A 22,103-nucleotide genomic window follows, 5' to 3' on the forward strand; every position below is an offset into this window, starting at 1 on the left:
ACCTCAGTGTTATTGATTAGTCATACTCTAACCAAATTTGCTGGCAGAACTAAGGATAGATATCTTCTTTTCTTTGTTGCAGTGAATATCATCCTATTTCATCCTAAGAATTCATAAAAATAGTGTGACAATCTTTCTCAACATAGAAAAATAATTATGAAAAAAATTATGCATTTATTGCTTAAAAATATTCAATTAACATTTAAAACCATGTAGCTAAAATATCCATATTTATTTTGCAACTAAATAATTAAAATGAGTTACCAGTTAGTATTCATATACCATTTCATAAATAGACAATAGGGCACAATCTTTATTTTTAGTAAAAGCATCACTATACCTACTCATGTAATTGACTTTAGACACAGTTTCAATTAAAAAAATGTCTAATGAGAAAACAGTTATCCATCTGAGAGGGATTTTTTTCTTTTTCATGTTTAGCCTCTGGGAATTAATGTCAGGTATTACTTCAGAGGATGAATGAGGATGATATTTATGAGTGTAGTCTTGTACAGTCCCAGTTCAACCATTCCTGAGATGTGTGGTTAATTGAAACCCAACCACCAAAGAACACCAGTATCGACAATCTAGTATTCAGATCCATTTAAAAATAACTGCTTTTACTAGGACTTGAACGCTTAAACTCTTGACTACCAAATCAGCTGATTTGGGAAGATGCGTTGATTACTAGAGCAACCCGGTGGGTTATCTGAGAGGGATTTAAAGGAACATATGTTAACTGTAATAAACTAAATCGTACTTTCCTTACAGGAGTGATGTGACTAATAATAGAATAATTATTTTTGGTCCTAGACAAAATTATAAACTACTCAGATCTCATATGAGTTTTAATCCTTCTAAGGTTCTTATTAGGTAAAACTGAGAATCTTGGTCCAGTTTAAGAGAGGTAGATAATTATTTTGATTAATTTGTCCATTGTTGTGTTCTTTTGCTGCTTTAGAACAGTAATTTTATTTATATCCCTCTTTGCACCAATATACAAAGCTAAGGCAGTGTAAAGAAGAATTAAGAATACAAGGTGTGGACATTTTCTTTTTTCTCAGAAACATGCAATGTCCACTTATGTTTGCAATCATTGCTGCTTTCAAATACAGAACTAATTACACTTTCAAATAGTGCTGCCTATGAAATGCTACAAGATACTTTCAACCAAGAATTATTGGATATAGTTTTATAAGTAGTGTTTCCTTTCCGCAACAGAAGAATTAGATTGTTAATAAATTACTGCTGCATTTAGACTTCTCCATATTCTAACATACCTCTTAAAAAAGGTTAAAGAAGATTAAATTTCATTAAAAGCAACAGCTGTAAAGGCTTGTCACATAGCCTAGACTAATATATTAAGATTATCATGTAAGTTTTAAATGTTTTTAAATAAATGTTGTCATAATTATTGTTGCAGCTTTTTACAACATTTCTGGGAAAGACTTTTGCCATACATGGTACATGAATCGTAAATTTACAATTATTGTTGCCTCTGTAATATTAATGCTGCCATTTTTATTTCCAAAGAAGATTGATTTCTTGAAGTACATAAGGTAAATTAATACACTTAGCAATTTTGTTAGAATCTATTATTATTAATAATCCACTTCCCAAAGGTTTTAAAAACTGGTACTTTCATTCGTACCATTAGTAACATAGTACCAGTTGGTACTTTTTTTAGTGGTACAAACAATGTATCCTCAAAAACTTGGCCATGTCAACCCCAAACTACATTTAAAAATTTTAATATAAAATTGTTTTAGTTTGAAATAAATCTGAATAACTGTAGCTAGAAAATCATTCAAAATAAATTTTGGAAGTTGTAGCATATAGTAAAATTATAATCACAGTTAATGTTGTAAAAGAAATCCACAAGTAGAATTTGTTAAATAAAAGTAAAAAATTCATCATATATATATATATTATATATATATATATAATGAATTTTATATATATATATAAATTAATAAATAAATAATAAAATCACGTAGATTTTTGTTATTGTAGTTTTTGTTATTGTAGTTTTTTGTTTTATTCATGTTAAGAGGCAACTTTGAGTTTGCTCATCTTGATATTTTTATGCCATTTTATGAATTTAATGTCTGCAAACAAATGTTATGGAGCAGTTTTTCATGGTTGCTCTGTCCCAAATCTGTAAATTATTTCCTACAGTTTTCTCAAATTTATGTCAAGTGCATCCACAAATATTAAATTTAAAAAAAAAACATTTTCTTTAAAGTTTTCCCTACTTTGTGTCATTTGTTGCTACGGAATATGAATGTACTTATTTATATAAGAAATCCTCTGTCACATTCTATGAAGCATATTTTACCTTTCTTGAGGCATAATAGCATTATACCTGAAAAAAGTAAGATGCAGTTGAGCTATTTTGAAAATCACTCTATCCCTTGATGTACAAACATTTTTATATTATTCTATTCAAAGAATATATCAGGATGAAAAATGAGAGTTTTTTGTGAGAGTTTGACTGAAATTTTACTTTGGGATCTGGACTGTAATCTAATTTAAAGCCTAATAACCTTTGCTAACCTTATGGTTTTTAAGACCAATTATTTTTTTCCTGTATTAGAAGTTATAGTTCTAATTTAGTTTTTATTGGCTCTATGTGTATAAATATTAGTTTACTGAATAGTATGATATAACAGATCAGAGATTTTTAAATATTTAAAATTCTGTATTCTGCAGTAGGTAATGGGAAAACTCAACTCTCTCCAACATCAAAAAACATTTTTAGACCGAATACCAAAACTCTACATTTGATGACATTGATTATTCAAATGAAGCCAACCACTGAACAGCTTTCTGATTGCTGGCTGCCCCTTCCAAATGAGTCTTTAGGTTCCACTTTGCTGAGGAATGATGTCAGAAGGTGGAAAATAAATTAATAATGATTTTGTTACATGATCAATATTTTCATAATCTTATGTATTTTTGGTCATTATTGTGAATATGAAGTCAAAATTTCCCTATCAGCCTCAGATCTTTTGTAATTGCTCTTCCTATTTTCCAATAACTACACATTCATAAACAATGCAAGTCCATTAGATTATTTATTTATTTAATTTATTGCAACATTTAAGTTGCTATATAAATTATAATTTATTTTAGTATATAAATATCATGAAAAATAGGTGTTATTATTATTTGCACAGTAATGTAAACGTAACTGATACACATGTGATTCATGTCATATTTCTTTTGAAATATAATTTTGCCACAGCTGCTTGAAGATGTTCCTCTAGCGCTGAGACGCAAAGTATAATTTCAGCATGTTGGGCACCTCCTCACTTCTCTTGTGCGGTTTCCTCTCATTTAAATTATCATTTCCCTAAGAAGTAGATCGGTCTTGGAGGTCCACATTCCTAGCCACCAAAATTGCCTGATCTGAAACCTTTACATGTTTGCATCTGGAAATGAATGAAAAAGATTGTATACAAAACAAAAATACATTTTCATGAAGAATTAACTGTCCTCATTATGGATGCAGTTGAGCAACTTAAGGACAGCCCTGAAGAATTAAAAAAAGCAACAAAAGCAGTACAGAGCGTGCCAAGAAATGTGTTGAAAATGACGGGCTCATTTCTGAAAATTTATTGTACTGTAAACTGGTACACGTATTATGCACTTCGGTTTAGTGTACTGTTCCTAAATAAAATTCAATTTGTTTTATTCAACTTTTCTTAAACCATTTTGTTCAAATTAATTTCTCTAAAAATGTTATTTAAAAGTGTTATGTGTTTATTACTCATTTAACAAAGTTATTGTACATCAGACATAAAAAACATGGTTGTTTACCATAAATTATTGGTTTTCACCTCAGATTTTTCAAAAACTATTGCAGATATGGTTCTGGGACCTTATTTATTAAATTTTCCGGTTAAAAACCATAAGACATCATTAATTCTATCCCTAAATTAATATGCTAAAAATGTCAGTACAACATTATTTCACCGGGGTAACTGAAATATTTCACTAGCTGTTACTCGTATATGAGCTTTTCCCTTTATTTTCAGGAGTAGAATAGGTTATGAACATTCCAGAAGAACTTCGCGATACACATGTATAATACATTAATGTATGTACTGTATAAAGTGTTAAATGTTTTGTAGTAAGTGTTTATGATGTATTGCAGTGAGCTTTTTAATAAAAAAGTTACGCAGCTGCAAGAGCCATACAAGCAGTTTCTTGCTACATTTGTAGTGAGGTAAATGTGGATGTAAGGTAGGTGATCAGGACAGGTCCTAGGCTCCTCATATTTGCTGCTGCAGTCATGTGTAATGCTATTAACTGGTTGGTTGCATGAATCTTGTCACATGATGTTTGCAATTACAATGGTTTGGAAAGAACTGAAGGATACTTTCTTGCATAATGAAAATATCAGAGAAAACAGCTAAGATTAGTCATACTGTTAAATACTCTGATATTCCCTCTGCTATAAGACCAGTCCCTCACAGTCACAGTTTTCAATTCCAGTACCTCCAAAAACATGTGAAGCTGTTGATTATGAAAGTTGTGCAGATTTTCAGATAATGAAAAAAGGAAAGACCCAGACCTTTTGGAAAATACAAATACTGAATCAGACTTAATCAGTCAGAATTAAATGATCTCATTCATGGTCTAATTTATCCAAGAATTAAGTAGAAATTCTCACATCATGACTGAAAGTATGGTTTACTGAAATTGTGTGGAATCAACTAGAAGCTTTGGGACATATGCCCCATTCTGATGTATGACATCTTTTTATAGGCTCCACAAAGTAGTTTAAAAGCAGTCTTTATGTTGGAAATAATATTCCATCAATCCCTTCAGCTCATGCAGCTCACATGAAGTCATATGAAAATAATCATATGAAAATAAGAGATTTGTGTTTGATATGATTCAGGATGAGAAACATGTGTTTTTTTTTTTTTACCAACAAAACCTGAAAGTAATAGCACTGTTAACTTAGTTTACAACTTGGATATATTCTTTTCCTTCTTGTGCGAGTGGGAAAGCAGAGATAGAAATAAAAATTACGTTAAAAAAGAGTGGCCAAAAAGAGACACTGGCTGTTTGAGAGCAGAATGTTATGAGTCCAGCACTATTAAAATCTGGAAAACTTTATCTTCCACCACTACACTTTAAGCAAAGTTTAATGAAAAATTTTGTTAAAGCAATGGAACATGATTGGAATATATTTCAGTTTAAAAAGCAAGTTTCCTAATATAATTATGCTAAGATAAAGGAAGTTAAAAATGATGTTGTTGTATTAAAATGATGATGTTATATTGAATGATTAAGAAAAAGAATCTGTTGTTGTTAATGAAAATCATAACTTTAGTGTTTCATTAAAAGCTTTCAATAAATTTTTGATTAACAAAAAAAAGTAATTCAGGTTTATGGACACCCAAAGTCTGCATAAACCAGGTTTCATAATGTAATCAAATAAATTACTTCATCATACTGATTCAAAGTATCAAGGTTTTAAAAACAAGCATTTTCATTATTTTGAGAGCAAACTAAGAGAACTGAATATATAAAAAAATAACTTTATCATTTCATTACCAAACACAATAAAGTTGTTGACGAATCAAATAAGTTTTTAGATCTGGTAAACCTCACACAGCTGACAAATACTAATACTTCAAGTAATAAAAATGCTTCTGAATAGATATTTGAAGGTAAAAAGTTTGACAAGAAGTCTCAGTAAGTTGAAGAGGAACTACTCATCAGAGTTTCAGGGTAGTCGGGTCATACTTTCTATTTTGCAATTTGCTAAATTTAAGATGTACAAGGAGTGATTTACAATTGATTATTTTTATATGTTAAACTAGAATAAGAATAGCATGAAAATTTATCTTTTTGTTAAACTGATTGTCATATTAGTAAAGAAATTTTTTTAACTTCTGATAATTACCTAAAAATGAAAGTATTGAATTAGATGAATTTTGTCAGAATGTGCACAGATGGTGCATGTAATTCATAAATTAAATGTAAACATGTTATGAACTTATTGCAGCTTCACAGAAAAGCAGTAATCTTAAATGACAGAAGAATTAAAAGAAGATATTAAATTGAGCCCTGAAAATCATAAACTTTGCAAAACTAAACCTTTGTATTTAAAAATTGTATGAGAAAATGCAGTTTGCAAAAACTGGTTATTTTGCTACTGAACTGCACGTTGAACATCAAGAAACAAGATGTAATAAGCTTGTTGAAATACAAGAGTTTACAATGTTTCTGGACAAATAAAACAAATACGTAAATTTACTATATTATGAAAGATTATTCTGAAGCTCATAATCTTGGTGGATAGTTTCAAAACTCAACCAACTGATATTCTCATATTTGCAGTGCATAATAAAATTTGTTTTTATTAAAAAAAAAAATTCATTTTGAGAAAGAAATAATCAAGACCATAAATAAAATTTAGTCTTTTGAAATCTTTGTTACTGAAAATTAAAAAAACCCTCTGATGACATATACCTGTGATAGCACACATTTAAATTTATCGAAACAAAATTTTGATTATTACTTAAGTGAAGATATAAAAAAGTGTAAAAAGAATGTTTAATTAATCCATAGGCTTAGTGGTACTGTATCTAATGAAATATCAACAAAATCAGATGAAGAATTGAAATTTCAGAAGATAAATTTTTTCCAAAAAAGTTATTATCATTACATAAACCTTTAACATCATATCTTTGAAAGTGCTACTTTTTTTTACTATGTGTTGTGTGAGTTAGTTTAAGCATCTTCAGAAAATAAGTACACACTTCTTTAACTTATTATGTGACTATATAGTAAATATCAATCTAGTAATTTACATTGAACTGGCTGTGAAGTTACGTATTTTTTATTAAAAAATGCTTCATTTAAATTTTGAAACTAGATTATTAATTAAATGCATTAAATAAAAAACTAAAAAAAAAAAAAAAAAAAAAAACATAAAGCAACATTTTCATTTAGCTCCTGTGTTGCGTCTCTTACTACTAGGCCCAAGACTTTACAAAATTTCCTGTTGTTAAAGAGGTTCTTGGTCTACAAAGTTTTTGAACATTGTATAGACTGTTATAATTTTAAAATGATAAATTAAATATTCCCAAAAAACTTTGCTGCCTCTCTTCAAAAATTTAACTACTAGAAATTCAACATAACTTATTTAAGAGATTCAACCCCAAAAGATTAATGGTTATAAGGACATGCTAAATAAGAGATAAACATTGATTTCTGACACATTAAATTGACCTACCAAGATTTAATCTTAATTTTAACACAATTTTTACTTTAAACTCACAGTTGTAGCAATTTTTTTTTTTTACGCTATATATTATAATTTCACTCTTAATTTACAGATAAAATTCTCTGTTATTGTTAAGTGCATTACTATTATTTATTCTCAGCATTTGTACCCAGGTACAGATTATTTACTCATTCTGAGTTTCCAAAAAAGGGCTGAGAGGCTTTAATAATAATTTCACATTATTTAGCATTATCAAAATACATTGGGTAGTTTTGAACTAGTTGGGTTCTTCTTCTTTTGTGCTCTAACTTTTTATTTTTTGAATTCTAATACTTTAGGCTATTTACTACCAAACAGTTAGTGTGTCCTACCTTGCAGCTGAGTTGGGTCATATTTTTTTCTACTAACATTGAAATCTAGAATGTGGCCCTGGTTTTGTCAGTAGGGTTAACTTAATTTACTGAATTTTTCCACAGTTCAACTTAACAGTAATGCATAGGGTTTGACTTTTCATTCCTTTCTTGAATTTCATCTTTTCTGTTGGGTTTTGGCATAACATCTGTCCCATTAGAATAGTCAGGAGGTCAGATTTTTTTTGACGCCAGTAATAAAAAGCAATTTTTTTTTTAATTTATCTTAGGTCAAAGGTTGAGTTTTTATTACTTTATGTATTGTGTTTTTTCACATAACAAATCCAACTGATGCTATACTATAAAAATGTTAATTTAATTAGATTAGTTGTGTTTACAGGATGGAAACTTCTAGTGCTGTGTGAAAAATGTAGTAACATTTTTTTTATGGAAAGCAGGAGTATCTACTTACTGTTTAATGTCCCATGCATAACATTATCTGATTTGGAATGTGCAGGCACATTTCTAATTGTTAATGTCTCTATCAAGTATATATATGACTACTCCTCTTGTATAAACAAAAATGATCAAACACAGATTTCCAGTGCTGGGCATCTACATGTAACTACCAGAATGAATACTAAGTTAAAGGAGTAATTATATTGAAATTGAAAAGTATGAAATCACCACTAAGACTGCATGCATATGTAATGAAAATGTACCTTTTTCTTTTTGCTGTTTAGCCTCCGGTAACTACCGTTTAGATAATACTTCAGAGGATGATATATATGAGCGTAAATGAAGTGTAGTCTTGTACATTCTCAGTTCGACCATTCCTGAGATGTGTGGTTAATTGAAACCCAACCACCAAAGAACACCGGTATCCACGATCTGGTATTCAAATCCGTGTAAAAATAACTGGCTTTACTAGGACTTGAATGCTGGAACTCTCGACTTCCAAATTAGCTGATTTGGGAAGACCACTAGACCAACCCGGTGGATTAATGTACCTAATCTTTTAATTTCTAACTTGGAACAACAGATGAGCCAAATGATGTCACAGATTAATAACTCATCTATGTTAGTAAGAGAATTACAAGTAGAAATTAGATTTTTATACAATTCAGGTTTGAACTGATTGTATAAAGCGAACATACATCAAATAATGTATGTTCGCTTGCTAAAGTTTTATAATTAAGCTGCAAAGGTTGATACGGTTGATACTGTTATTGATGATATCAGTAAGAAGACCACTGGTTAACAATGTTGTTTCTCAATCAACAAGAGCAAAATAGTTTCACTGTCATTCAATGATGAGTATAATGTAGTTTTTTCCTGTAGATAAGAAATTAAGAAATTTGTCAATAAATGAAACGTGGCAAAATCCCATAAACATAACAAAAAAATCTGAATTGACTAAGCAAACTAGCATTGAGGAACACTAGTCTGGGTAAAAGTGTGACTAACCTACATCTTGTCAATACCTAGAAACATTATTTTTGATGCGGTTTGAGTACACTATTCAAGCTTCTAATATAGAAGAGTTAAGGTTGCTATCAAGTTGTTAAGGATGAATCAGGTTCAAAACCAAAAGAAAAAATGCAGCTTATTTCATTTTGGCTGTATGAAGATTATCAAAGTGCTTTTGTCCCAAAGGGTTAACCTAAAGGTTTTGGATTTTACCTTTTTATTTTGGATTTTACCTTTTATGTAGAAAGATGATCAAATGTTCAGGACTTCCTTTGACCCCAGAAGTTGGCACTGTCAAGAACATATAAAAAAATGTTCAGAGCTTGGTGTTCTATATCATAATATTTGAGATCCACATACAAAATCACTCTATTGAGTTTTTTCTGTCAAATGATGATTCAAATGGTGATACAGCATTAACAGAAGCATCTTTCAAAGATTTCCTCTGATTTTTTCTTTTCAACCCATTGGAAAAAAATTGGACTGTTTACAATACTGATAGTAACTATAGTGACGATAAAACTCATAGAGGAGGTTCCCTTAATGTGGTAAATCGAAGATTGTAGAGTTTTAGAAATTATTATTCAGAAATTATCTATGAAATGTGTTTTAATAAGATAAGGATTAAGGATAATAATTTATTTATTAATGAGAAACCAATTAATAAAGCCCAGAAACTCATGGATGGCAAGTTTAAACCAATTTAACTTTCTTCTGTATTGGAATCTTGTTTCAATTTTAGACCTTGTTTTATCTAATGTGGATATCGATGTGAATGTAAGCATGAAAATAGACATGAAAATCTAATTCATCTAGTTGTTCCTGGAATACATGTTAGGATAAAGAAGATTATATAACAACTAGAATCTGTATGTATAGCCCTTAAGATAAGGGCATCATCCCTGATGTCACTGAAGATAAAATGATGGGTTGTTACTGCATGGATTAGAGTGCATTGTGTGGCTGGTAGTGATTGTATTCCTCTCTTTATTATTTTTAAATTTAAGGGTATTGTAGAGCTGATCTCACTGGTTGTATCATGACTTTTAATATTACTTTGTATTCTTAGTTATATTGGGGGAAGGCTTATCCCTAGTAAGGGATGTATAATTTTTACTAATTACCTATCCATAAGAAAGCGAATCTGTGTGAAATTTCCATTTATAGATCAATCTTTGTTCAAATGTGGTGGCTAAGTTTTTTGAGACAGCCGTACACCAATCCCTCTATGACTGTTTGACCAACTATATTGATCAACAGCAGCATGGGGTCATGCCCAAAAGATCTACGGCTATAAATCTAAATGGTATATTATAATTTGTTGACTGTAAGTTGATAACTGAAGACAGGTAATAGAATAAACTTGAGAATTTTTTAAGCCCTTTAATATGATCCTCATGACATCCTGTTGCATAAGTTGGAATTTTTTGGTAAGAAGAATTTCATTCTGTGGTGGGATTCATTAATACATCACTGATATGATTTTTCAAGTTAAGATATCTGGTGAAACCTCTAATATTTTGCATGTATATTGTTCCAAATAGGTCAGATTTTGGGGCCACTTTTATACATCTTTTTAAAAGACGACTGGAAATTGTATTAAACCTAAGGTAATTTGCTAATTATGTCAAAATATGTGAAACAATAAACTCTTATAAAGATTTTTTGGACCTTAGAAAGATGTTGACATGACTCTGAATCTTTTAAAAAAACTGTTGTTTTAACATACACTAAGAAGGCACTGTAAGTTAAAAACCAATATACGATAAATAAGCAAAAAATGTGACATGTAAAAAAATCGATCTGCGTTTTAGACTATACCTTTAGCTTTTGTTTATGGATCATATAATTACTATAAAACCAAAAGTTTAAAGAAATGTTAGCTTGTTTTAATGGGTGAGTATCCTTCAACTCAGCCACAACCGTATTTTCAGCAGATTAGCACTATGACACCTCTACTAACATTTTTTATATCAGTATTGAAGTACTGTTCTGTTATATAGTACTATAAAAGAGAGAGTCACCAGTTTGAAGGTTAAATATGTGCAAAAGTTCCTTTGGAATTTATAACAGCAAGGGTTGATGTGCATCAACATACAGGTACTGAATGAGTGGAATACAGTATTTTCAGGCATTGGATCTATGGAGAGGCAAGTTAAAAATAACAAAATATTGTTCATATATGGCAATGCATGGACTCTTATCAATGTAAAAATGTCTCAAATATATTTATCAGAATTGCAAATGTGAATAATAAGAGACATAAATTATTTAAATATTTTCAACACAATAATACACTGTTACCAGTTCCCAGATGTCTTGAAAGCCTTAATTTGATTAATGAAAACACATCAGAGTTGATGTGTTAATTGTTCTGTTAATTGTTTTAAAATAGTAGTTGGAGATACTTTAAAGTCCCATCAAACTAATGTAGTAGATGATTTTGTTGTTGCTTCTGCTGAATATAATAATCAGTCTCTAAATAAGCAGTAATAAATGATTAATGTTAAATTTGTTAATTTTCACATAATTTATAGTTAGATTTAGATATAGTTTATTATTTTTTAAGTATACACCTGATTACTAGTTTTTTGACTAAATACAAATTAATTACATGTATTTTATGATTAGCAGTAAATTAATTTGTTTAACCTTCTAGATACCCTGATTTGTTGTGTAGTAAGGTGAAGGTTTTTTACTACTCTGCTTCTCAACTTCATTTCTTCATTAGCTATGTTCCCTGCATAGATTATCGCCTGTATGTAATATGGGAATGGCTTCAAGGAATGAGAGGAGCTATCCAAAACTATTATTATTAATTTTATGGAGTGCAATCAACTGGGCATTGTGTCCTTGAATTTTCATTTTTCAGACAGTGCCTGTCAAACAGATGTTAAACAACTCTGTTACAGGCATCACGATTCCTTATATTAATAATGAAGGTATAAATTATTTAGGTATTCAAATCAAAGCACTTCATGTTCAGTGGCCAGATATATTGAAAGCCTTAATTTGGTTAATAATATCAGAATAGATGTGTTCAATGAAATATAAATTAATTTAAAGAGAACTTAGTGTTATTTATCGAATGAAGACTATTAAGTTGTGCCATATGATGATATTCAATTTGCTAATTTTGCTTACATGACCAGATATTTATTTCATTAAATAAGGATTTAAATACTGGGTAATATAATTCAAATATTTTATGTAATAGTTATTTTACACTTAGTTTAGACTGTATTCATTTTTCATTACTGCTTCTAAATTGGCTGCATGCAAATCTATTTACAGTTTCCTATTAATGTAGTGATAGTTTAGTTCCTAAATGAATCCCTCAATAGATTAGTAGAGCATATTAAAAAATACTTATCATACTATTTTTCTAATACTGTAGTTGTTAATCAATTCAGTTTTATTTTACATTTATTATTATTTTTTTCTTTGAACATTATTAATGTTATGTTTTGTTTATAAAAAGTAATTGTGACTTTCTTAAACAATAAGGTTGTACCTTTCTTAAACATATCTCTCTGATTAACTGTTAGTAAACTGCATTCTTGTCTGTTTGGGAATTTTTACATAGCAGAACAGGTAAAATCAAAATCAAATCAATGATCTTTACTTTTCTTTATGGGAAATTATTGTAATATTTTAGAACATCCCAAATTCTAGATCAGTAACAACAGCGTTCTTATTTTTGTAATTTTAGAAGGTATTTTTTTTTTTTCATTATAGTAATATTTAGATTTAATCAAATAATTGGTATTTACTGCATTTAGATAACATATTTTTTTTACTTTTAGTCAAATAGGTGTAGCAGCCATATTTTATGTAATTGTTCTTGTCATCGTTCAGTATTTTATTGGCGATTATGATAAAGGGAAAGTTGAGTGGGTGCCCAAAGACATACTTAAGGTCTCAATGACATTACCTCCATTTTGTTTTGCATATCATGTAAGTAAATCACACAAATTTTGTTAAATAGACTATTCTAAAAATATAATTATCTGTAAATTTGTTTTATTGAATTCTTTAATCATTCATTAAGTACATTTTCAATGAATTAATCATTACTGGGTATAGTGTGCAAAATAATAGACAAGCCATGTATCTAATCAGTGAGAAATCACAGAACCCAGATTAAAGACCTAGTTTTAAGCTTGTTCTTTTCCTAAAGTATTAATGTGCAAAATACATTATTAAAATGATCAGAAAATTTTATAGCAATTTTATAAAGAAAAAGAACCTCATTTTTGTGTGTATTATCTACATAAGTTTGTTTTTTGACTTATAAATTGATTGAGCTCACTAGAGCTATTTTTGATGATAAACATCTGTCTTCAGAACAAATACTCTATCTAGTATATATATATATATTTTTTTTTTTTAACTGAATTTTTACGGGCATCGACTGCTAAGGTCATTAGCCCTCGTCACATTCTTTAAAAGAAATTATTATCTCCATCAGGATCGTCATATGTAAGGGTGTAAAGGGCCCTTACATTTTATTTAAAAACACAAACTTCACAATAAACATTAAAACATGAAAGACAAGGACAATCACAAACACTTACGGGGTGTAAAGGGCCCCAATATTAAAATTTGAGATAGGTTCTCAAAAGACCATGAACTTAAAATTAAAATTAAAATAATCAATACCATATCTTTCTTTCTTCTACGAAGTCTCATTTATAGTTTGCTTAAGCACCCTCGGGGCGACCAGAACCGCCGTTGAGCAGTATATCAGTCGTGCCAGGGTGCCGTGGCAGTTGAATCCTTCTTATATCAGACCATAGGCATGCACAGCGCACACCCTTAGCCTCGCGCCCTCAATCCACCCTTGAGGGTCCCCCATGCCATCATCGGACACACCCCGACTCACTGCTCTTGAATGCAGGTGAGCCAAAATGCCCTAGGCAAGAGGGCTACCTCCCGTCACTATACGTGCCACGCTTCGAGACTCCCTTATATGTATATATAAAACTACCGCTTAGAGTATCTCTTACCACAGCTTTAAACTTCCATTTTATAGACTTTTAAGAAGTCCACTGGCGTGTAAAAATGCAACTATATTTTCTTCATTTCCATTATCCAGATCAGCACAAATATTATTTGTAAGACGGAACCTCTTTCTGAGGTCCTCATATATGGTACACTCTTCTATTAGATGCTTGATTGTCAGTGTTTTATTACAAACACCGCACATTGGTCTCACTTCGCCGGTTAACAAATATAAATTTGTTAATCGCGTGTGACCGATTCTAAGTCTGGTCACCGCTACTTGTTCACGGCGAGTCAAACTTAAAGTCGCTTTTCCATTTATAAGGAGAAGTTTTAACCGAATTTAATTTTGTATTTAAACTCCTCCATTCAGCGTTCCACTTGTTTCTTACTATGTTGGTTAGACGGTTTTTAACATCTGCCACTCTTACAGGAAATGCATCCAAGTCATCGCAGACTGTTGCCTTTCTGGCAGCTTCGTCTGCCATTTCATTACCTGTAATACCAGCATGTCCTGGAGTCCATACAAATACGCATCGCTGTCCTCGTTGTTTTAGTACGTATAAAATGGACAGGATGTTTGCAATTAGGACATCCTTAATGTTCTTGTTCCGAATTGCGACGAGTGCACTTAATGAATCGGAACATATTAGCACTCTCTCTTCGCAATAGTGTTCAGTGTAGCGAAGAGCTTGCTGAATTGCAGTGAGTTCTGCCGTGTAGACACTGGCCACATCTGGCAGTCTCCAAGAGTGGGCTTCTTCATTTACATATATCGAGCATCCAACACCATGTTCGGTTTTAGAACCGTCAGTATAAATTCTAATATGTTCTTCGTAACTACTGACGGTTGCTAAAAATTCCTGCTGGATGATCACTGCTGGTTTCTTTTTTATTTCTCCTTGAGAGAGATCCAAATTTGTATTTACCGCTGGCAAGAGCCATGGCGGTATTTCTCTCGTAGAAATTGTTAGTGTCTCTGGTATAGCAATTTCATATTTTCTTCTTAATTCGTGGTACCTAATTCCGGTTGGTCTGGAATAGGTAGCACGATGTTCATATACTGCAGCCATAGGATGATTCGTGAACAATTTATTATTTATATGAGCAGGGAAAGCCCATACATTTGCTGCATATCTTAACAAAAGGATCTCTCTTCTATAATGTAGTGGCATTATTCCGGCTTCAGACATTAGACTAGCCGCCAGACTTGTGCGGAAAGCGCCTGTTGCATATCTTATTCCGCTATTATGAACTACGTCTAACTTTCTTAAGTGCGACTTTCTAGCGGATGAATATACGATACATCCGTAGTCTAGTTTAGATTGAACCAATGCTTTATACAATCTCAATAATGTCTCTTTGTCTGAGCCCCAATTTAAATTCGATAAACATTTTATAATGTTTAGGGCTCTTTTGCATCTATCACTCAAGTCCTGTATGTGTAATCCCCATGTAAGGGATTTATCCAATACTAGTCCTAAATATCTTACGCTATCTTTATATTGTATTGGATTATCGTCAATTGTCAACGCAGGACTTTGATGAGGAATTCTCTTCCTACAAAAGTGTACACAGCACGTTTTCTCTGGTGAGAATTGGAATCCGTTATTCCTTGCAACTTCATTCAGAGCATTGATCGCTCGTTGCAATTTGTACCTCACCATAGCAGTCTTGTTGCTGGCATACACAATTGCCAGATCATCAACATAGACGCTTTTGCTGATTTCTACTGGAATGGCTAGTATCAATTTATTAATGGCAATGGTAAACAAGGTACCGCTCAACGGCGAACCCTGCGGTATGCCATTTTCCAAGATTCTTTCACATGAATATTCATTGCTGACGCGTACTTGGAAGGTACGGTCATTCATGTAGTTGCTGAGAATTTAGGCAACAAGATTTTCTATACTAGGACGCTTCTTAAAGGCGTTATACGCCCTTTTCTTTGTTTTTATAGCTTCACTTATTTCATCGTTCCACCATGGAACGGGTTTCTTTGTAAGTTTCCCAGATGTTTTGGGAATATATCTCGATGCCGACTCAATTATTGCATTTGTTATGGCGTCTACATCGTCTCCGATAACTACAGTTGTTTCTGGGAGTATCGTTCTAGCTATGAAGCTCGTCCAGTCTGCCTTCTCAAATAACCATCTTTTAGGGATGGGATATATTGTTCTTGTAACATCAGTTACAATTTGCACCGGGAAATTATCGCTTCCATGCAGATCATCTATGACATGGAAGCTGTACCTTGGTGCTATCGATCCGCTTATAAGTGCAAGATCTATACAGGACGTCGATCCATCTCTGGCATTGAAAAAGGTTCCTGATCCGTCGTTTAAAATAATAAGTTCTGAATTCATCAGGAACCCTTCCAGTTCTCTTCCACGGGGATCTACTCGATCTGATCCCCAAAGAGAATTATGAGCATTAAAGTCACCCACCAGTAAAACAGGTGGGGGAAGCTCGGAAATTAGTCTTGCTATGTCATCCTTATTCCAATCAAAATACGGCAAGTATATGCTGCAGACAGTGACCTGGAGCGGACGCTTCATTCTAACGGCGACCGCTTGTAGGTTTGTGTTTAGAACAACCGCTTCGGTGGTAGCTCTAGTCGATGTTAATATAGCTACTCCACCTCTAACTCTTACATTTGGCGGTTGATCTCGCCGAAATATATCGAATCCTTTTAATTTAAAATTTTCATTTCGGCGGAAATGCGTTTCTTGCAGACATATACAAATCGGGTCTACGTCATGTACCAAGCGTTGGAGCTCATGGATGTTTGAAAAACATCCATTGATGTTCCATTGTACAATCGACTCGCTAATTTTTAATTAAATTATTGTCTGGATTTTCCTTTCGGCCATCCCTTTTTCCTTTTCTTCTCCATCCTACGAACAGCATCGTGTTCGCGGAGAAGGTCGTCGCCTGTAAGGCTTCCGGTCTCCGTATCGGAGACCACCGAAGCCGCCGACGACGACGGGCATGGATCGGCGCCGGTTTCAGGCGCCGATCCATGATTGAGAGGCGGCAACCTGGCCGCTCCTCAACACGGGGGTCGCACCGGTCACCGCCTGTGGGAGGGGGGACACTCGCCCCCCCTGTGTGATTTTTTTGTGGCCTCTGAGGCTTAGAGGCCACTTCAGTTACAGGAGGCTTGGGAGCCTCCATAACAGACTCTGTAGGTATCACCTTTTTCTTTTCATCAAGAATCTCGCTGAGACGGACTTGACAGTCTGGTTTGGTGTCCGTTTTCTTTTCTGGAGGAGCAACTTTCACTTTTATCGGCTTATCTTCAGCAGGCTGTACCACTATCTTTGGCTTAACAAATTCTTTATTGCCAAAAGGTTTCATCTTGTTTTCGATGATCCTCTCAATCATGTTAGCCAAAGTAGGCGCAAGTTTATTTATAATTTGAGCCTCATCTACAGCAATCGGAGCAGGAGCAGGAACAGTAGCCGCAGCCTGAGCATAAGATGTTGTTGCTCTAGGTTTGCGGGCGTTAACAATCTTTTTGGCTTCGATGTAGCTGACTTTCTGCAGGGTTTTAACTTCCTGCACAGCTACTTCTTCTTTGTAGACAGGACAATTCCTGGATCTACATGAATGCTGTCCCTTGCAATTGATGCATGTAGGGGGCTCTTTACACGGCTCTCCCTCATGCACCTCTTCGCCGCACACGCATATTTGCGTTCTCTCACATTTGATAGCGGTGTGGTCAAAACGTTGGCACTTGAAGCATCGCATTGGTTGCGGGATAAATGCCCGCACATCCAATCGATGTATCCCCGCTCTAATCTTCTCCGGCAAGGTAGGCCGGTTAAATGTGAGAACATGAGAGGCTGAAGGTAGGACTTCGCCATTCCTCCTCATGTTCAATCGGCGACACTCAATTACTCCCTGTGATGACAACTCCTCAACAATTTGTTGCTCCGTGCAATTTAGAAGATCCCGACAGACGACCACACCTCTTGAGGTATTGAGCGTACTGTTGGGATCGACATGTACAGCCAGTTCTCCAATCTTTTTAAGCCCCAAAATCTTTTGAGACTGTACTTCATTTACAGTCTCAACATGTAGTCCCATGAAGGTCTTCCTTATTTCTTTTACAGGTCCATCAGCGCATTTGGTTATCTCCCGAGCGATGAGAAAAGGACTCACCCTCGAGAAATTTCCATCCTCCTTTGTAATGACCAAATATTTAGGTTTCGGTGTATTACTGCTCTTGAAAAAAGCTTTTTGTAAGCTTTTTCTAGCCTCAATCTCTATCCTTCTATTTTCCGCACTTTTTCTCCGTTTTGCCTCAGGCGAAACGGCTGGTTCTAAACGAGGGTGTTTACGTGCACCCTCTGCCACGTTGGTTTGTTCAGGAAAATTCATGAACATTGATCCCTTCTGTAGCAAGGCTAGCCGCCGGGGTACACCCCCACTCCAGGGCTACTAACCTTGGAGGTCCGATCCGGTACTCCGGTGGAACCGGCATATGTCCTGGCAGAGAGCGGATGCGCAGTCTCTGCACTGACTCCAGGCTCCTACTCACTGAAGCTTTCAGAGCTCCCATGCACCGACATACATGGGCACCATTGCTACATGCTTGCCATCGCAGGGGGCATGTGGACAACGGAAGGGTCTCCGTTACACCTGCAATAACATTGACCCTGGCCGCCACATCGCCAGCTCTAAGAGTGGTATAAATCCATTTCCAAAATCGTTTGTTATTCCATTTCCTGCAGGTAGCCAAAAATCCAATCCGTTTAGTGACCTGAAGTTGGAACCAGGTCAAACTTAGCAAAGCATAACCGAGGAATTTACTCGGAACCTCGTTAGCCAGCTATATGTGATGTACAAAGGTACAGCTGTTGCCGCCCTGGACGTGGAACATAGATGTTGTGTTCCGGACGTGGGGATTATCTACCTCACGGCAAGTATATATTTCTGAATGTTTTAGTACTGCTCTATAAGACATTTAAGTTTTGAAGGAGTTTTAAAATAAATTATTTCCACTTTCATTCCATTTTTCAAATGGTATTAATATTACTATTTTTTGCATTTTAACATATTGAAAGGTTTTCTCATAAATGAGTACAGAATATTGAAAAAAAAGTCAAATTCTTTTTCAGATTTGTAAGACAAGTGGACTGCTTCACAGTTTACCAATAAGACTTGCATCAGTTGGTTTTAGTACTATAACATTTTTTCTGTGAATAGTATATTTTGAAATTCAGTATAAAATGAACTATTGAATTTATCATACTGAGCTCCAAAGTAATAAAATATAATAAATAGAGAAAATAATTAAAACAAAGTGCAAAATTGAACAATCAATCAAATAATAGTGAAAAGTTTGCCTTAGTAATTTTGCTAAAAATAACATTTATTTCAACCATTATTTTCAGGGATACTAGAAATCATTGTTTTACAATACAAGTTGTCTTACAACATGACTATGAAAATGGTATTATCAACATTTCCCCCTCCATTATTTCTTTGTGATTCTATATTTTTCAAATTTTGAAAATACAGTTTGCAGAACAAATGTGCTTATATAATTAACATGTACAAAATATTGTGTTCACTGAGGCATTAGCTAAGTGGGCTAATAATTATATTGTATAGTGGGTACATGCCATGAAGAGTGTACTGACTGTTTATATTATGATGCAGTGTATTTAACTATAATGCAAAACCACATTTGTTAGTTTAGTAAATAATAACAAAACATTTTTTAAATATTCTCAAATAGAGAAATAATATATATTTTTCTTTAATATATTTTTATATTGTATTTTTCCTGTAGTAACTTAAATGTAAAAAAAAATAAATGTATTATCTTCATTTTTATATACAGGCACATATACAATCAGTCCCTGTTTTTGCAAGTATTAAAAATCGTTCGTTCCAAGCAGTTGTAATAATATCTTGTGGATCAATGATTGGTTGTTTGATTCTGTATTCACTGACTGGCTCATTTGGTTATTTGACTTTTGGAAATTATGTCCGCAGTAACATTTTGTTAAATTATCCAGCAGATAATGTTATTGTAATTATTGCACTTCTAGTAGTTGCATTTAAAATATGTTGTGTCTACCCTCTTGTGGTATTCTGTGGTCGGTAAGTAACTATTAATTAAATAAGCAGTAAAATTAAAGTATAAAATAAGTTTAAGTTATTTCTTATATTTCAGTGACCTTTTTGATTCCATGATCCCCAAAAGGTAAGAAAAATATATATAATGAATATTTTTCAAACCCCCCCCCCCTCCCATCGAAACCTAGTTAAAACTGTTTAGCTGCATTGATAGTGACTGGTATGATGCATCTATGAAGTGTACAAACGATGAACATTACATCATAATTGAAGTTTCAGTTTTATAGTGTGCAGTCAAACCGTGTAACAGTTTTTTTTGTTTTCATTTAGATTCTAATGCAAAATAGATAAAATTTGTGAAAAAGTTAAGTGAGCCATCTACTTCCAATGTATCAATTGGTAAAATGACAAGATTGTACATATGGCAGGTTGTCAAGATCTCAAGAAAAAGTCTCTTGTCTGGACTCCAACAAAGAGAAGAATTTCGGCCAGTCTGCCCCTCCTATGCAGGAAGCGCCCTCGATAAACAGGAAAGTGTTCCTCATGGCCATCCCGCAGCTGTATAACTGTCATTGTACAATGACAGCTATTTAAATTATAGTTTTATCTTGCTGAATGGAAAGCCACACCATGTTGTTTGTTTTAGAGTTCTCTCTGATGAAAGCATGAAGCCATCAAAATTAATTCAACACTGAAACTAAACATCTGGATCATAAAAGCAAATCCTTAGAATTTTTTGAAAGAAAATGTTACAACTTTGAGAATCAACAAGCTACATTGTAAATGAAGCCACATATTGATTAATGTATACTTGAAGCATCTTATCTCGTAGCATTAATTGTACCTAAGAAGTCCAAATCCCATAAAATTACAGAGAACCTGCATGCTTCAAATGATAAGGTCAGTGTTTTAATAGGCGTGGAAGAAGCAAAAAATTGAAAAAAATTCCGCTTTCTAACGACTCAGTATCAAGGTGAATTGATGACATGGCTGGCCAATGTTTGCAATCAGATAATTTAGCGAGTGAGTTCAAGTGAATTTTTTAATTAAATTTGAAAAATTAAAAGATTTAGCAAACATTTCTCAGTTCTTATGTTTTGGGAGATATGGGTGTGATAAGGACAGGTCCATCAAATAAATGTTGTTTTGTCAAAGAATGTTGTTTTGGAAATCAGTACCTGTCATGCAATAGCAATGACTTAATGTTTTTATGAAGCTACTAAAAACTAAATGAACAAAATGTACTGCTGCATGTAGTGATGGTGCAAAGGCGATAACAAGAAAAAACAAGGAATTTCAGAAAAAATTAAAAGATATACCAATGGTGGAATGGACGCACTGCCTACTTCACAGGTATGCTATTGCTATAAAATATATATAGGAAAATCTCAAACAAATTCTTTGTAAAGCTATAAAAATGATTAATCTCTAAAGAAAAATCTCTTAATAAACAGATAAACAAATGGACGAGATAAAAAAATGTTTATGACAGATGAAGTTTATGCTTTCATTAAGAAGCTTGAGATCTGGATTAGTCACCTTCAAATCAAAAATTTTGATATGTTTTCACTTCTGATTATATTAAGAAATATTTGGATGAAGACACTATTATTCACCACAGTTTGAATAGCATGAAGATGCATTTGTGTGAGCTAAAAATTCAGTTGGCAGGGTATTTCCTGGAAGATAATGATTTCTTGAAGAGATAGGTGCTGAATCCATTTAGTGAAAACATTGTTGCAGCTGCAACAACCAGCTACCAGTGTAGCTTTATGACCAGCTCATCTAAATGTCTGCCGGTAAAATGTTATGACTACAATTCACATATGAAGGTTTAGATACATTTTGGCTTGTTTGAAGTGAATATGTGGAAATTTAGTCACAGAAGCACTGAAAACATTGATCCTTTTGCCATGTCTTACATCTGTGAAAACAGT

The 22,103-nt window shown here is 33.1% G+C and overlaps 1 protein-coding gene across 4 annotated transcripts in view; it reads left to right on the forward strand.

Annotated features, from left to right (window-relative positions):
• Positions 1 to 22,103, forward strand: part of LOC142322019 (sodium-coupled neutral amino acid transporter 7-like) — an 85,112-nt gene that overhangs the window by 42,302 nt on the left and 20,707 nt on the right. For all 4 annotated transcript variants that reach the window (XM_075360601.1, XM_075360599.1, XM_075360600.1 and 1 more), the window contains 3 exons: positions 1,424 to 1,559; positions 12,876 to 13,026; positions 19,928 to 20,190. In XM_075360601.1, coding sequence (XP_075216716.1) covers positions 1,424 to 1,559; positions 12,876 to 13,026; positions 19,928 to 20,190 — 550 coding nt within the window. The remainder of the gene's footprint in view (positions 1 to 1,423; positions 1,560 to 12,875; positions 13,027 to 19,927; positions 20,191 to 22,103) is intronic.

Source organism: Lycorma delicatula, chromosome 3 (genome assembly GCF_047948215.1).
Source record: "Lycorma delicatula isolate Av1 chromosome 3, ASM4794821v1, whole genome shotgun sequence".
Taxonomy (NCBI): domain Eukaryota; kingdom Metazoa; phylum Arthropoda; class Insecta; order Hemiptera; family Fulgoridae; genus Lycorma; species Lycorma delicatula.